Source organism: Larus michahellis, chromosome 7 (genome assembly GCF_964199755.1).
Source record: "Larus michahellis chromosome 7, bLarMic1.1, whole genome shotgun sequence".
Taxonomy (NCBI): domain Eukaryota; kingdom Metazoa; phylum Chordata; class Aves; order Charadriiformes; family Laridae; genus Larus; species Larus michahellis.
Window position 1 is genome coordinate 8,227,845 of NC_133902.1, and position 16,219 is coordinate 8,244,063.

General features: G+C 53.9%; 1 protein-coding gene across 2 annotated transcripts; it reads left to right on the forward strand.

Moving 5' to 3' along the window:
* Positions 1-4,943, forward strand: SRSF1 (serine and arginine rich splicing factor 1). 2 transcript variants are annotated; one of them, XR_012588210.1, is made up of 6 exons: positions 1-1,617; positions 1,899-2,083; positions 2,352-2,524; positions 2,788-2,974; positions 3,391-3,510; positions 4,431-4,943. XR_012588210.1 is itself a non-coding variant. In XM_074593846.1 (5 exons), the coding sequence occupies exons 1-5, from the start codon at positions 1,424-1,426 to the stop codon at positions 3,411-3,413; spliced, it is 762 nt and encodes a 253-aa protein (XP_074449947.1). In that variant the 5' UTR covers positions 1-1,423; the 3' UTR covers positions 3,414-4,943. The 2 variants fall into 2 exon arrangements, 1 of the variants encoding a protein (XP_074449947.1); XM_074593846.1 differs by having other exon boundaries at positions 3,391-4,943.
* Positions 4,944-16,219: the final 11,276 nt, after the last annotated feature.

Consider the following 16,219-nt stretch of genomic DNA (forward strand, 5'->3'; position numbering starts at 1 on the left):
TTTAAAGAGACTTTATTTAAATTATAACCTTGTAATCATAACATAGTTGTACATTATTTTTGTGCTTCTTCCCCAGGGGATCTGTTTCTCCCCTCTTTCATACACATTTCTTGTGTAACTACATTAAGCCTCCTAAGACGCACCACGTAACATGCCAATCTGCAGAAGCAGAGAGCCCTCAGGACACAGCATTTTCATAAACTCGCTCACTTAAGATATGACTTTGCCTTAGTCTCAAATGCTTTTTTGTTCCTCCACTTTTATTAACTTATATAGACAGAAAGTCAAACACGTTCTTAAGGTTTGGTCTGTCCAAAGTCATCGTGCTCAGCCTTCAAAATAGATTTGAATGTCCTTCCAGAGCAGACCACGAGATTAGTCTGATCCAACAGGCCTTAAGATAAGAGCATTCAGAACCATGATGTGTACAAAAACGGCAGAGGACAACATCAAGAGAAAAAAACCAACAAACCAAACCAAACAAGAACCCAACAGGCCTAAAACTGAACTTTAACGCTCTACTGAAGGGGACACGTAAGCAGGATGCTCGCATGGCTGAGCACTGGACACAGGCCTAGATTCAGCTCCCTGTGCCCTCAGGGCAGCCATTTTACCTCAGCGCGGGCGAGCCGGTCTCAGCCTACCTCCATCCTCCCCTCGGCCCTCCCGCCCGCCGGGGAGTGGACAGAACCCCTTTTCCCCACGCCACAATGTGACGGGGCCGTGATCTGCGGCCTCAGCCCTCCTGCCCGGGACAGGGACGGAGACCGATCCTCTCCCTGCCGGCCCCACCGCCATCCCGCCTCCTCTCAGCCGCTGCACACGGCCCGACTCCCCCCCCCCGCGGTGCATTGTGGGACACGCCCCGCGCCTTGGCGCCAACCGCCGCCGCGGTGCACTGTGGGATACACCCGCGCCTGCCCCGGCCGGGCCTTCTTGGCGCGGGCGCCGCACCGGATGTGACGCCATACGGGCTGCCGCCGCACCGACCGCGGCCGGGAGTTGCGTTCTTTGCCCGCGGCGGGCAGCTGCGGCTTTGGGAGGGAAAACCGGGCTCGTCGCGTCCCCGCGCTCGGCAGCGGCGCCGCCAGAACGGGCTCGGCTTCTCCGGTGGAGCGGCCGCGAGGCGAGAAAGGAGGGACTACTTTTCTCCGGCGCGGCGCATGCGCAGGGTGGAGGAGTGAGGGCGCGGCGGAAGACACGGTCTCCGCTTGGTTCTCTGCCAGCGCGGGCGGTGCTGCGTCCCGGGGTGAAATCGCTGCGCGCAGTAGGACCGCGAGGGGAGCCGCCGTCGCCATTTTGAAGCGGTTGTTGGGGGAGGCGGCGTGTGCGCTCCCCTCTGCCCGGCCCGGCCCCGCGCCCTCTCGCCCGCCCGCTCTCTGCGCTCCGGCCCTCTACCGCCGCAGCCATTGCTGACCTTGCCATGTCCGGAGGGGGCGTGATCCGCGGCCCAGCCGGCAACAACGACTGCCGCATCTACGTGGGGAACCTGCCCCCCGACATCCGCACCAAGGACATCGAGGACGTCTTCTACAAGTACGGGGCCATCCGCGACATCGACCTCAAGAACCGCCGCGGAGGCCCGCCCTTCGCCTTCGTCGAGTTTGAGGACCCCAGGTGAGAGACTCCCCTCTCCCCCCCCCCCCGCTCCCTTGGGGTGTCCGTGTCCCCCTTCAGCCCTGGGCCTGAGGCGGGGGCAGCCGCCCGGGAGCTGCCTGTCTCCACGCAGCGCCATCGGGCCGCGCTGACGGCCCCCCCGCCGCCGCCGGGGTCCCGGGGGGGGATGTGGGGGAAGCGGCGCGGGGTGGGGCCGGCGGGAAGCGGGAACAAAGGCGGGGGGGGAGGGGGGCGGTGCGTGGGCAGGGCGGCCGCGCTCACCGCCCCGTCCCGTCCCGCAGGGATGCGGAGGACGCCGTCTACGGGCGGGACGGCTACGACTACGATGGGTATCGCCTCCGCGTGGAATTCCCTCGGAGCGGCCGGGGTACCGGTAGAGGTGGCGGCGGCGGCGGCGGAGGCGGAGCCCCCCGGGGCAGGTACGGCCCCCCGTCCCGGCGCTCGGAGTACAGAGTGATCGTCTCGGGTGAGTTCTTTCTCTCTCTCTCTCGGCCTAAGCGCTCCCCCGGGGTATTCCAGGCAACCTTCCCGGCCAAGGGGGATGCAGCTCCGTGTTGCTTCTTAAAAAGCATCGTCTCTTGTAGCCTGGGTGGAATGCTGTCCGTAGGATGCGAATAGCTCCTCGAGGCAGCCCGTCTGCTTGCTCCACAGTCCTTTTTGTTTGCTGCAAGTTAATGCTGTAACTGCAGACGATGAGAATATAATCGGGTTTTAATGCATTGCTTTTTATATAGGGCTGCCTCCAAGTGGAAGTTGGCAGGATTTAAAGGATCACATGCGTGAAGCAGGTGATGTATGTTATGCTGATGTTTTCCGAGATGGCACTGGTGTCGTGGAATTTGTACGGAAGGAAGATATGACCTACGCTGTGCGAAAACTGGATAACACTAAATTTAGATCTCATGAGGTAGGTTTCATACTTACTTTCTTTGGCCAGAATTGGATACAAGGGGCTTATCAGTAGGATTTGAAGGTAAGGAACATGTGGTGTTCATTGTTTATATACAAAGCAGCTAAATAAGCCTGTGGTCCGTTTGTCAGGAGATAGACTTTAAAGCTTTGATGTCTATTTCCATGCTGTAGTAAACAATATCTTCAGTCTGTCAGCATGCCTAAAAAGATGGCCCTAAAGCCTAGACTTTTCAATCGAAAGTTCTGTCTATTCAATAGGGAGAAACTGCCTACATCCGTGTTAAAGTTGATGGCCCAAGAAGCCCAAGCTATGGAAGATCTCGTTCACGCAGCCGTAGTCGTAGCAGAAGCCGTAGTCGAAGCAACAGCAGAAGCCGCAGTTATTCCCCAAGAAGAAGCAGAGGATCTCCACGCTACTCTCCCCGCCACAGCAGATCCCGATCTCGTACATAAACGATCACTAGCTCTGATCTTTTTGTAGAACCCCATGTTGTACACAGTTTTCCTTTTACTTAGTACAGTCTTTCATTATTTTTTTTTTTTAATTCAAACTGTTTTATTCAAATTGGCTGAAGTGTTGAATTGCATTCTTGTGTAAAATCCCTAGTGAGTATTTGCTCCTTAACATCAACATTCCCCTCATGTTTTTGGTAAATTGTATTTTAATTGATGTCAGTCAGGATCGTTTCAATTTAGTTCTAGTTAAATACCAACATTCTTCGAACTGTGGTATTGCTGTGTAAATGTCTCAGTGTTCAGCTATGGTTTATACGAGCTGGGGATGTTGGGATGTTTGTGGCTAACTTGTCTCTTCTGGGGGATCTTATATTTTATCTTGCCTTTTCGTGTGTCTTTCTGTAGACATATCTGAAGAGATGGATTAAGAATGCTTTGGATTAAAGGATTGTGGAGCACATGTCAATCATTTTAGGATTGTCAAAAGGAGGATTGAGGAGGATCAGATCAATAATGGAGGCAATGGTATGACTCCAAGTGCTATTGTCACAGATGAACTTGGCAGTATTGACCTTATACTGAGAGACAGGCTAATTGAGTACGTGCACCTATGTGTCACTTCAGACATGTTCTAGTTACCGCAAACTACAATTGCTCTTTTCTTTAAAACTTTTTTTTTTTTCGGGCAATTGTGGCTAAGTACTTGCTTTTGTAATTATCTTACTCCATTCTAGTTTTTTAAAGGAATAAACTGGGACGGGGGTGGGAGTATTGGTTTCCTTTGTCATGCAGCATTTGGTTACAAGTGTTAATGTTAACGTAGTATTCGTACACTTGTAGTAGATCAAGGGTATCTTTAAATCAGAGTATAATATCAATACTGCTAAAATCTGCATGTCCTCTGTGTGACTGATACAGCGTTGCTATTTCATTTTTTTAAGTATCAGAATGAAAGGAAAAATAGAAAACCTAGTTGGGAATAATTTCTTAAGTCTCAGCCCTGCCCCCTCAGACTAATTCACAATTGACTCACCGATATGTTTGAAAACTCCGGTTAGTTAATTTTGTTACCTTCCAGCTGGGAGTGCTAGCTATAGATTAGACGTACAGTAGGTGGATAGCCTTAGCAGTAAGCTTTTCCAGTTTCATAAACATTTTTTGCAACCACAAAACCTGTAGCACACCACCGTACGAGCAATGAGTATGTTGGCATTTTCAGTTGACATATTGTAAATATTACAATGTTTCCTCCAAATAGTAATTAACATTTCTGAAAATTTATCTGAGCATCACCATTCAAAAGTTTGTTTTGGGGAATTGATAGTTATTAATGTACATCTGTATTAATTGATGGCAAACATAACTGATCATTCCCCAGAATCCTATTTTTTCATTACAGTATCTAACTTTTTGCCTCCTCTTTTTTGGTTTTGCTGGTTATAAAGGTTTGGATTGGAGAGGGCTCACTGGATCCCAATCCTTGGAGCTGGATCATTGGATTCAAATCATAATGTGGATAGGATAGGGAGGCTGAATTACAAGGATTCATGGAGCGGGATCAAATTACCAGGAACATAGGAGTGGATTCCTGCCCCAACCAAACCGCATTCGTGTGGATTTTTTTTATTCAACTCAATTGGCTATTCCAAAGATATTTTTTTTTTTTCCTATTTTTGACGATTGGAGCCCTTAAGATGCACGATGGAGTTTTTCATTTTTTTGGTAAAAGGAGCAAAGCGAGGACCTGGAGAGGTACGCTGGAGCAATCTCCTTGGAAGGATTCAGCACGAGTAGATGGTAAACGTTAAAGGGGAAAAAAAGGGGGGTTTGTTTAAAAAAAAAAAGTAAATAAGTCATTTCTCTAAATTTAAAGACAAAAATTGGAGTTAAAGATTAAGTAGGTTTTCAATTGGCTATTGCCTTTTTTCTTTGACAAATAAAATTTTTAAAAAAACATGCATGGTTGTCATCATTTGTTGCTAAGAGTCGTAGTCTTTGCTTGCCACTGTAGCTTTTGTTAAATCGCAAGTTTTCAGACAAAAGGCTTTTGTGTTCAACAGAGATGTAGTGTTTCACAGGAAGCGTTGATGTTTGAGCTTCTCCTAAATAAAGGATCAGTTCCCTGGGAAATGGGTGGAATTTATTATATGAGTAGGTGAAAAGAAAGAATTCTTCCCGCTTAAAGGCGGATGGTTTAATATGAATGTTGTTGCTAACGATACTATTCTAAAGAGATCACAGAGGGGAATGTGAGATTAATCTGGCTCCGTGCTCCCCCCGTGATCCTCTTGGAAATAAATACGGGTAGAACTGGTGTGTGCGGAACTTCCCAGTACCAAGTGTTGGATGGGAGGCAAGTAATGATGCGGGTTATTAAGGAGCAGGCTTTAGCGGCAGGTCGGTGAGTGATGACCGAGCTGTCGCTGCCGGCATAGGCGTGGGGCAGTGGCAGCCCCGTGGCGCCTGGAGCTTGAGGCCAGGCTGGGAACGCGGCACCTTCCCTCGGGCAGCGTTCTGATCGCGGAACGGGGAGTATGCGAATATGCCTTTAGTTGTCTGATGAAATGACATTGATTGTGTTTGAATGTGTTTTAATTTACGATGAATTACGGAGCAGAGTGTTAGCACAGAGGTGTTTCTTTCTGCAGAGTATAATTGCCCGTTTGTGGGACTGTCCTGGAGAGCGATCAGGTTAATGTTTAAATAGGGCGCTTGTGTAAATAGTGTATACTTTGCTTTTCAGAAATGGATGACTGTGGGTTGCTTCTGTATGGCAGGGAAATGCAGGGTCCTGTGTGGAGAGGGGCAGGAGGGTTGCTTTTTGTGGTAAGGTGGGATTTGTGTTTGGGGCAGGATTAGCAGATTTGGGTTTTGAGTGTGGCACGCATACTACTGTGAAGGGTTCTGCGTGCGGTGACTGAGATGGTGATTTGTTAAAGTTGTTTCCCTGCAGAATACTGTATTGCCAAAGATGTGTATATGAGGTTTTTCCAAAAATGATGAAATCCTGATAGCAAAGCACTGTATTTAGGGAGGGTAAAAGCTGTTATGGACAGAACACGCTCAAGTGCTGGGGTGGCTGTGGGCTGATAGTGGAGGGGAAGAAGAGCTGTAGGGATGAGCTGGGGTGGCTTTTGTGGAGTTTGTTCGCCTGGGTGTGGGAAACAGGAGCAGAGCAGGCAACGTGTGGGGGTGTGCTACTGAGGAAAGGGGAAGTTTGGCCCAAAAAACCCCAAACCCTTCTGGGCATTGATCGGTTCTGTCGCCTGCACTCAAAAAAGGTGAAATGGGAGCGGTTTTAAAGCAAAGGTTACGAGTGTGCTCAGGGAGGCGGAATGTTTTCTTTCCCAGCAGGGAACCTGAAGAGTTTCGTTTTGCTGAAGTGAAGTGGCATTTGGAGAGGACTGATAGAGAATCGCTTTCTGACTGGGTAGGGATTGGGAAAAAAGTCAATTTCACGGGGGGGTGGCGGGGAAGAGCGGTGCAGGCCGGGACCGTGGTAGACAAAGGGGTTACAGTCTGGTCCCTGGAATAGGAGAGTGGGTTCTGGCCCAGGGAGTCCGGAGTTTCTAAACAAGTTCATAAGGAGCTAATTAATTTGCTGGTGCGCTAATTTAAGGGGTGGTTCAGCTAACTTCAAGGTGGGGGAGTACCCGTAGGAGCTGTGATGATAGAGGTGCTGGAAGGTGCGGAGCTGGCAGGCGAGGGGTGCGCGGGGAGCGGGTTGGTGCTTCGGCCCCGTTGGGTGCAGCTGAGCCCTGTGAGTGGGAAATACTTAACAATTATTTGCTTGGGAGGTTGTCTCTAAGTGGTTTGCAGCTGTAGTAAACACCACCCCGCCGAAAGGCCGGGGGGAGCGCGGGAGGGCACTGAACTCCGCCGAGGAGGAGGCGGTGACACCGGCCGTCCTCTACGCGGGGATTTGTGGACCTTGTCATTTGCCTGCAAAGCTCCTTAACGACCTGGTGGGCACCGTACCTCTGCAAGAAGGCTGCTGGTCCTCCCTCTTAAGTGGAAACGCTGCGTTTTTGTGGAAAAATGGAAAGGAATGGAGCCATCCTGAAGTTCTTTCTCACGTTTTGGCTTCCCACACCGAGGGGAGAGAGGTGGGGTTGCCGCGGCGGATGCCCTGCTTGTCCCTGTCCCTGCCGCTCTGCGTCTGTCCCGGCATCGCGTGCCGCGACCGGCCCCTTCCCTTTGTCCTCCTGTCTGTACCCCACAACGCTGTTCAGCGCTGGTGTTTGTAACGCGCTTTGAGATCCTGTAATAAAACATCACGGTGCAAAAGCTCTGGTGCTTTTCATGCCTTTTTGCTGTAAAATCTCTTCTGCTGTCGTACTGCCGACAGCCGGACGCGCAGCTGCTGGAGCAGGGAAGCCCATTTCACTGGGTCACACTGGACTTTCCCCAAGTGCCTTGTGTTTTTCATTTCTGGTTCTCTGCAGCAGCCAGGGTGTCTCGCTGTCTTCGGGGGGGTGTCGTGTTCTCTAATTGACGTAATGGGCTTTGCAAACAGAGGAATTAAATTAATTTCTTGGAAACGTGCTACAAACCGGTTTTGGTAGTGCTGGGAGAAGTTAGATGGAGGAGTCCGTGCTTTCTGACATACTCTCAGTTTTTAATTGCACCATGTCTCTATGAGTTCATTAACTTTGTTCCTGCGATGGGTGGGGGTGAGCTGAGTGGTGGGAGCAGTCGCTCCTGCCCGGGGGGGCCTTTGGCTTCTGGGGCTGCGGGTGAAGATGAGCCCCTCAGGGAACGCTGGCTTTCAGGCACCGACCTCGCCAGTCACCCACTTGCCCAGCTCCGGCTCTTGGGTAAAACTTGCTTCAGTTTATTTTAATGTCTTAGATAAATTAGCGGAAACAGATTCCACTGGAAGGCAGCAGGAACTGTTCGGTAGCTCTTCTGCAGGTGCTTGTTCTGGGGATGTATTTTTGAGGAGTTAAACATCAAAACCAAGGCACCAAGCGTCTTTTTATGAATGTGTTCTTCCCAAAACTCATTCAAGAGTCCATTGGCTCTGAAGAAAATGGAAAGGGCTAGTAACTGGAAGATGGGAATGCCTGAAACCCCTTTGTTAAGGAGGAGGGGGCACACCAATTTAACCCCCTCTCTGAAACCATTGTGTTGTCCACCACAAGGACAGAGGTTTCCTGGCCGGTTGCACGTCCTGGGTGGAATTGGGCAGGTGCGGCGTTGCCTCCCTGGCGCCCAGCAGCTCTCTGCCATTTCTGCACGGGGAAATCTGCCTTTTCACAAGGTCCCGCGCTTCCGATAGTGCGGCTTTGTCGGCGCACTGAGGGCGATTGTCCCCCCGGGGCTGTGTGTCCCCTCTGTCCTGCCCGCGGCCGGCGCAGCTGCCCGGCGGCACGGAGCACGATACTGCCGTCATTGTGCGGCGGGGAGGGAGGGAGGGAACCCCGCCTCTATCGCTCATCCTACCCATTGCGGAGTACTTAATAAACCGAACATTAGCGCTGAAATAGAAATGGCTAGAAAACCTGTGGTTTCTCCTTGAAACCACAGTTTGGGGTTTTTTTTTTTTTGTTGTTTGTTTTGGGTTTGAACAGAAACTTCTGCTTTAGAAGAGCAGGCTCATTCATTGATCTGCCCGCGTGTGTTAGTCGCGGCTCAAGATTTCTTACTCCTGACAACAGCAGTTAGTTTTTAGCTGTAGAGCAAAATTATAGTAATTTCTAGATTGGCTAAAAATAGCTACAGCTTTGGTAAGAGTCCACTATGCCGAGTGCAAGATAATCCTCGCTGCACCTGCACAGTGAAGAGCAGTTTATCTTGAATTGCAGTTGAAGCTGTTTCAAGTAGCTGAATTTAAAGGGGGGGGTGGGGGGGGACCAAAACAGAAAAGCAGATTCCAGGAAGTTCCGTGTGTAACAAATGTTCCCTAAAATCCCTCTCCAGCACGCCTGAAGAAGGCGAGTGAGTCAGGCTGCAGAGCCTGATGTACCCGTCTGTGCCGTGCCACGCTTTGGCTCAGCCCGGTGGAGCTGCAGGATGGGCATGGATCTCGGCAGAGCTGCAGGACGGGCATGGAGCCTGGCAGAGCTGCGGGACGGCCACGGAGCCTGGCAGATCCATGGGATGGGCACAGAGCCCACAGAGCTGTGGGATGGGCATGGAGCCTGGCAGAGCCGCAGGACGGGCACGGAGCCTGGCAGAGCTACGGGACAAGCATGGAGCCCGGCAGATCCATGGGACGGGCACGGAGCCTGGCAGATCCATGGGATGGGCACAGAGCGCACAGACCTGCAGGGTGGGCACAGAGCCCGGCAGATCCATGGGACAGGCACGGAGCCTGGCAGATCCATGGGATGGGCACAGAGCCCACAGAGCCGTGGGACAGGTATGGAGTCCGGCAGATCCATGGGACAGGCGTGGAGCCCGGCAGAGCTGTGGGACAGGCACAGAGACTGGCAGATCCATGGGATGGGCACGGAGCCTGGTAGAGCTGTGGCAAGGACGTGGAGCCCGGCAGATCCATGGGGCAGGCACGGAGCTGCAGTCCTGGCCCGGGCTCGGTGATGGGCTCCGGGGTCGGTGAGGGGCTCCGGGCTCAGCCAGCTGCTCATCCCCTCCCAACCAGAGGGGCTGCGTGTATTCGCAACAGTTGTAGGGCTATTAACGTAATTTTATGCGCTAATTTGTGTAATCATTAAAGAGTTGAGAAGGGCATTGTTCACATGAGTAATTACCTCTGTATTCTAATAGCTCTAATTCATCCCTTAAGTGAGTTTCATATTTCTATGACTCAGCTAACGATTCACGCTTCGGGTATAATTTTTTATTTTATTTTTTTTTTGAAAAATACCCCATTTGTGGCGTGACTTTGGTTGCGCTCCGTGAAGCTGCCGCCGCGATGGATGCTGACGAGCTCGGACCACGCAGATGTCTACCTGGGAGGATTTGCCAGCGCGGCCCCGGCGCTGGGCTCCCGCGGCAGGGACGGCACAGAGTGTTTCACTCGCTGCCGAGAGGCTGCGGCACGCAGCTGCCTCCAGCGCGCCAGCGGAAATTTAAAACATGACAGACTTGGCAGTTTGCTGAACTCTGGGTATTTTCCTTCTGACAAAGGGCAGGTCTGTGTTTTTTCTAGTGATTTTTTTTTTTTAATACTGTTTCAAACTTGGAGCGGGGGCAGGGGGGAAACTTCCTCCGCGCTCGGCTCTGGCTAGGATTTGACTCTGCCTCCGTTAGCCACGTTGTTGCTCCTGCCCCAAAGACGTGCGTGTTTTTAAAGCCCGCGTTGGAAAGCTGCAGGGTGCAGGTGAGAGGGAAGGCATGGGGAGCATTGCAGGATGGTAGAATCGTAGAATCACAGGATGGTTTGGGTTGGGAGGGAACTTAAAGCCCACCCAGTGCCACCCCCTGCCCTGGGCAGGGACACCTCCCACCAGCCCAGGTTGCTCCAAGCCCCGTCCAACCTGGCCTTGAACCCCTCCAGGGATGGGGCAGCCACAGCTGCTCTGGGCAACCTGGGCCAGGGGCTCACTGCCCTCACAGCCAAGAATTTCTTCTAATATCTCCCTAAATCTCCCCATTTTCTGTTTAAAACCAATCCCCCTCGTCCCATGGCTCACCTCCCTGATCCAAAGTCCCTCCCCAGCTTTCCTGGAGCCCCTTTAGGGACTGGAAGGGGCTCTAAGGTCTCCCCGGAGCCTTCTCTTCTCCAGGCTGAACCCCCCCAGCTCTCTCAGCCTGTCCTCACAACAGAGGGGCTCCAGCCCTCCCAGCATCTCCGGGGCCTCCTCTGGCCCCGCTCTCCACGTCCTTCTTGTGCTGAGGAATTCCAAAGCTGGACGCAGGACTCCAGGTGGGGTCTTGGACCTTTTCTTGACGGCACCGAAATTCCTTTGAGCTGGAGGTGCCCGGCTCTGCAACAGTCAGTGGGTATGGCCAAAGATTTTGTTCATCCTTTCGGAAATATGGTGCAGAGTCAGATCCTTGGCCGGCGGGAGCCTCCGGCAAAGCATCCCCACTCCACCAGAGCGGGGATGCTCTGCCCGAGGCTCCCACCGGCCAAAGATGCTCATCCCCATGGGATGCGCTGAGCGATACAGCCGAATGCACAACCATCGATTCTTTGGGAGGCAATCCATAGCTGCCAAATGAGATTAAATAACACCCGGGGCCTGGGGGGGGGAAAAAAAAAAGAAAATAGCAAAAAATAAAGAAAATGGGGCACAGCGTTGGCAAAGGCACAAGTTGGGTCTTGGGGGACCGTGGCCATTTAGCCGGGTATTAATCCCCACCATCGCCATTTCCTTCCCCAAAGGATTTCCGAGCTCTTCGCCACTATTAATCGCAGCAGCCCTGCGGGGAAGGTAATGCAGCATTATCCACGTTTTCCAGCTGCGGCTGGGGAGGAGGGAGGCAGCCGGCTTGTCCGAGCTTTGCCGTGTGTCAGTGAAAGATCAGGGATTAGCGCTAGGATTTCCTTGCCGGCTCGGCTGCTCTAATTCAGTGGCCGTGGTTTTTTTTTTCCCCTAAATGCACTGACCTTATGTGCCTGCTGCCATACATCCCGTGCCCAGGAGGAGCCGGGGCAGATGGTGGGAAGGGGAGCGAGGCAGAAGCGGATGTTTCCCTGCAGTCCTTGGCCCCGCAGGAATTATTACTAAAAATGGTCACTGGTGATTAACCGGAGGAGCGCGGCGCTAAGTAATTGGTACGTGCTCTGTCTCGGGAAGTTTTCAAATCAAAGTGTGGATGCTTTTCTGGAGAGCAAGCGGTGGCTGAAAGGCAAAGCACCAGGGGCAGCGCGGGGAGGAGGGTGCAGCCAGCGTCAGCCAGCACCCGCCAGCAGGTCTCTGAAATGTCCTTGTGCGAAACAGAAAACCCTGGATATCGGCATATCTTTGTGTAAATCATATACAAATCATATATATGTGCGTAGAAGCGAATATTTGATATTAAGGTAGGCAATCCACACCGCATGGCATCCTCCACCCTCTCCGTGTGCCGGCTGCCCCGGGCTGTCGCACCCGCTGCGGGCAGCAGTCGGGATGGGCAGCCCCGCGTTTGGGGCAGGGGCGGTAATTTTGCAGGTGCCTGAGGGCGGTGACAAGCCATCAGCCTGCTGCCCATCCCCAGGGCCAGCGTGGCGAGCGGCAGGGAGGGCAGCTCTTCCGCTCTGCCGGCGCGGCAGATGACAGCAGCCGCTTTGTGGGGGGAAAAAAGTTGTGGTGGAGGTCACCAAAATAATAACAAAAGGCCACCGGGTGCTCGCGGCATGGGGCAGCTGGGCTGCTCAAGGTGCCAGGCAGAGATTAGCCCCGGCGCAGCTGAGGACAAGGAGGTGGGAAGAGATAACGCCACTTTCCCGGCGCGTTGCCCGCCGGCGGCAGGGCTAAACATAGCCGGGCTCCTCCTCGGCCGCGGCTCGCTGGCCGCCGTCCCGCAGGCCGCGCTGGCCGGAAGCACCGAGCATCTCCCGCGCGGCTGTGGCGTGTGGCGGGCTGGGGCGGGGGAAGGCAGCCAGCCCCCGGCGGGGCTGCGTGCGGGGAACGCAGAGTTCAGGCTGCGGGAAAGCGGGAAGCCACCTGCCGCGGGGAGAGGGGACGGTGCCGGATCCATGGGGATGGCAAAGATTCGGGAGGATGATGACATCCCAGGGAAGGCAGGGAGGGTTTCCCACAGCAGGTGCCTTGGCAGCGTGGCCGAGGGGGGATGCAAGGTGCACCAGCCGGAGGGAAGGGTGCGGGAGAGCTGCACGGAGGGAAGGTCCCCTCCGTGCAGCTCTCCCAAACCCTTCCCTCCCGGCTGGTGCACCCTCTGTGGGGCTGTTTGGTGTGGGAGTGCTTGAAAGCACGGAGCAGCTCCTGCTTTTCCTGCCTGTTGGGGGGCACGGGCATCCCCCGGCTCTCGGGGAGCCCTGGTGGGAGCCGACACCGGCTCCGTACGGACCCGGGGGGGGGGGTGGGGTGTCTCCCCGCTGCCAGGACAGCGTGCGGCCCCTGTGGCTCCACGACTCCACCGCCGTGGGCATCGCGCTGGCTTTTCCAGTTTCCCTCCCCACCCCCTTCCACACTGCGGCTGCAGCGACGCGCGACGCAAAGTTTGGCGCTGAAAAGATGAAAACAGAGTCGAGCAGCGTTCAGCGATCCCTGCTGAGCCCTGCTAACAAGGCTCCTTCCCTTTGAGTAGCTTCTTGCTGCTTCTCCATTGATTGTCACCGTGCCTTTCTGCGGTGATGCAGCCGAGCTGGCTGGTAATTTCCCGCATCCTATTTTCCTCTTTTCAAAAGTGGAGCGATCTTTCAGATGCACTAATTACAAGAAGGCGACGGTGCTTTCCGCAGAGGCAGCGCTGACGCCAAGCCCCGGGGCAGGCGTGCGTGGTGGCCCTGGCACGGTGCGGGCAGGGCACCGCTGCCACCGCTGCCCGAGGGCATGGGATGGCGGGTGGCATGGATGGCAGCAGGATCGCGTGGTAGCGGAGATGATGACGGTGGGCGAGAGCTTTCCCTTTCCCTCTGCCTAGGAGACATGTTTGCCCCCGCAGCACCTTCCACCCGGGTTTTAGTCCAGGTCAGGGACACGCTTGGCCGGCGGGCGCTGGGCAGAGGGATGCGGTGGGATGCTCTTTGGGGGACACCAAATGATCCTCAGGATGGCCGTGCTGCCCCAGAGGCTGTCCCGATGGGGGCTGAGGCTTTGCAGCGGGCACGCACTCTGCTTCAACCTGTGCTTCATTTTACTGTCTCTTTTTAGCTTTTGGGGGGGGAAGTCGAGGCTGCAAAGAGAGAAAACAGAGAAGACACGAAGTTGGGAAGCAGCTGAAGGGAAGCTGCCCGCGGGGAGCACATTCTCGGTAACGTCGTTGCAGCTTATTTACACACTCGAGGGCTCTTCAGCCCCACAGAGCTGTGAAATTCAAAGCACGCCGCGTCGCTCGGGGAGCAGAGCACAAACAGAAAGGGGCTCCTCCAAAGCTGAAATATTTGACAACATTTTCTATTCTTAGCGATGCAAGCACATGCTCGCCGAACGAAATCGGAGCACGGCATGGCAGCAGGCAGGCAAGGGCTGGGGGAAAGCGCCGCGGCTTTGAAGGTCCTGGGTGAAGGTCCCATGCCCAGCCCAGCTCATCGGCGCCGTGACCGCCGGAGATGTGCAGAAAGCAGAAAAGCAAATTAGGGTTGTATCGCTCATGTCCCATTATGGCTCCTAAAGCACAGGGGACTTCTGCAAAGGTTGTGGGATAAAATGGGTAATTTCGATGGTCCTCCTGGGTTCACGGAGGGGAGCCGCATCCCTGAGCAGGCAGGGCAGCTAATGGCGCCTGTGCAAATAGGCACTTCATTAACTGTTTGGTGGCTGAGCAGGGTGGAGGACACAGCTCCCCTCTGCGTGAGTCGCACCGTGAGGTGGGTTTGACAAATTAACCGTGGGTATCGCTTCTTCTGGAGGCGGACGTGGCTGGGAGCCGCGTGCTGGGTGGCAGCAGGGCACGCCAGCGGCCGAGGGCTGCGCAGGGGTTTCGGCAGTGCCAGCATCGGGCAGAGCAGGGCTGCAGCACCGAGGGGCAGCCCCGGTGCTGTTCTGGCCCCCCAAGAGCATCCCCACAACTATCCTGGAGCTGGGGGACACCCCGGCAGCGTTCCCGGCATTCCCAACAATGCGGGAAGTGCTGAGGAAGAAAGGAGGGAGGATTTTTGTTTGAGAAGGCAGGAAAGAGTCACCTCGGGATGGCGGTAAATGGGCCACACGGTTCCCACTGCCCTAGAAATTCCCTTTGCTCGCTCTCCGCGGGTACCGGCGCGGCAGCAGGGTGGCTGCTGATGCTATCGCTGTCCCAGCTCAATGACTAAGGGAGCTGGAAGGTATAAATTAAATAACACAACACTTCAAGCCACCTGTTCTGTGGGTTTGTCCAAAGCAGCGCTGCTTTAATTAAGATGGAGAGTTTACAAATCTAACCTTTGTTTATTCTGCTTTGGGGCATATATAATGTAAATACGTGTTTTCAAACGCTGTGGCTTTTTATATTTCCAGGTATAATTCTGGGTAAAGGAAAGTTCGTCAGGTTTGGCATAGACTTGCCCTTTACAAACACAGCTCCTGCGAGCTCTTTCTCCCCCCGGGCGTTCTGTGCAGCGCCTCGGCTCCCTTTGCTCCTTTTCTTTCAGCGATCGCTGCCCGCTGCGGGATGTGCCGGGCATGCGAGAGGCTTCAGGGGGCTCAGCCCGACGCCGTCGAAAGGAAAGTGGGCTCCAGCTCTGTGTCCCTCTCTTCCGACTCACTAAGAAGGCTTTGAGTCTCCTCCTCTGTTTTGTTCCCGTATCCCCTCTTGGTTCTTTGGTTGTAAAAACAAGAACGAGGAGTTTAGCCTCCTACGTGCTCATCAGGATTTCTTCGATGACTCAGTGATACGCTTGGGTAGTTTTCTTAGCCTTTAATTGAAGCGAGTGTGAGCCCTTCACAAAGGGAGCTCTCCCAAGTCTTCATTAATAAGCGTTAACAAAAATAACTGACCGACCGGCAGAAAAATAACCAGGAGCAGCAGCGGTGTCCCCCTCTCCGCGAATGCGGGTTTCCTCTCCCGGCTCTTCTGCGTCCCCCTGCACTGCCGGGGACAGGCAGGAGGAGGAAACGCTCCGGTGGTGGCACATGGAGTGCAGGGGGGCGATGGGAAGAGCACCACGGGTCGGTGTGATCCCGGCAGGGCTGAGAGTGTGTTGCACATGCACTCGCAAACCCTTTCGACTCCTATTTTTGGTTTGTTTTTCTTAATTCAGAGCTTCTGCAGACCAAAGGTGATATTTTGCAGGTTTCCAGCGCTGCCCACCGGCTGCATCAGCACAGAGGCCAACTGGGGTGCAGATGCGGGTGGTCAAAAACGAGTGGGCTCCGAATTTCCCTCTGAGCGCTGCGGGTCCCCCTGAGCGGGTCAGGCCCCTCCGAGCCCCCCCGGCACACACCCACAAATTTCCTCTGGGGTCAGAAGGCTGAGAAACAGGTGTGGGGGTTTTTTTTGGTTCGTTTGTTTTTTGGTTTGGTTTTTTTTTTTTTTTTTTTAATGCAAACAGATTTTGACATAACCACTTGACTCCGGTGCTGGGGTTTCAAGGAAAAAAGCTAGCAGATAGCCTGGGAGGCACGAAACAACTGCAACTGTGACTCTGAACAGAAAAACTACTGTTTTGCAATGCTCTTAGAAAGTGAAGAAACACTCGGGGAGGGCCGAGGACCAGCACCGCAGGAGCCAGGTGACT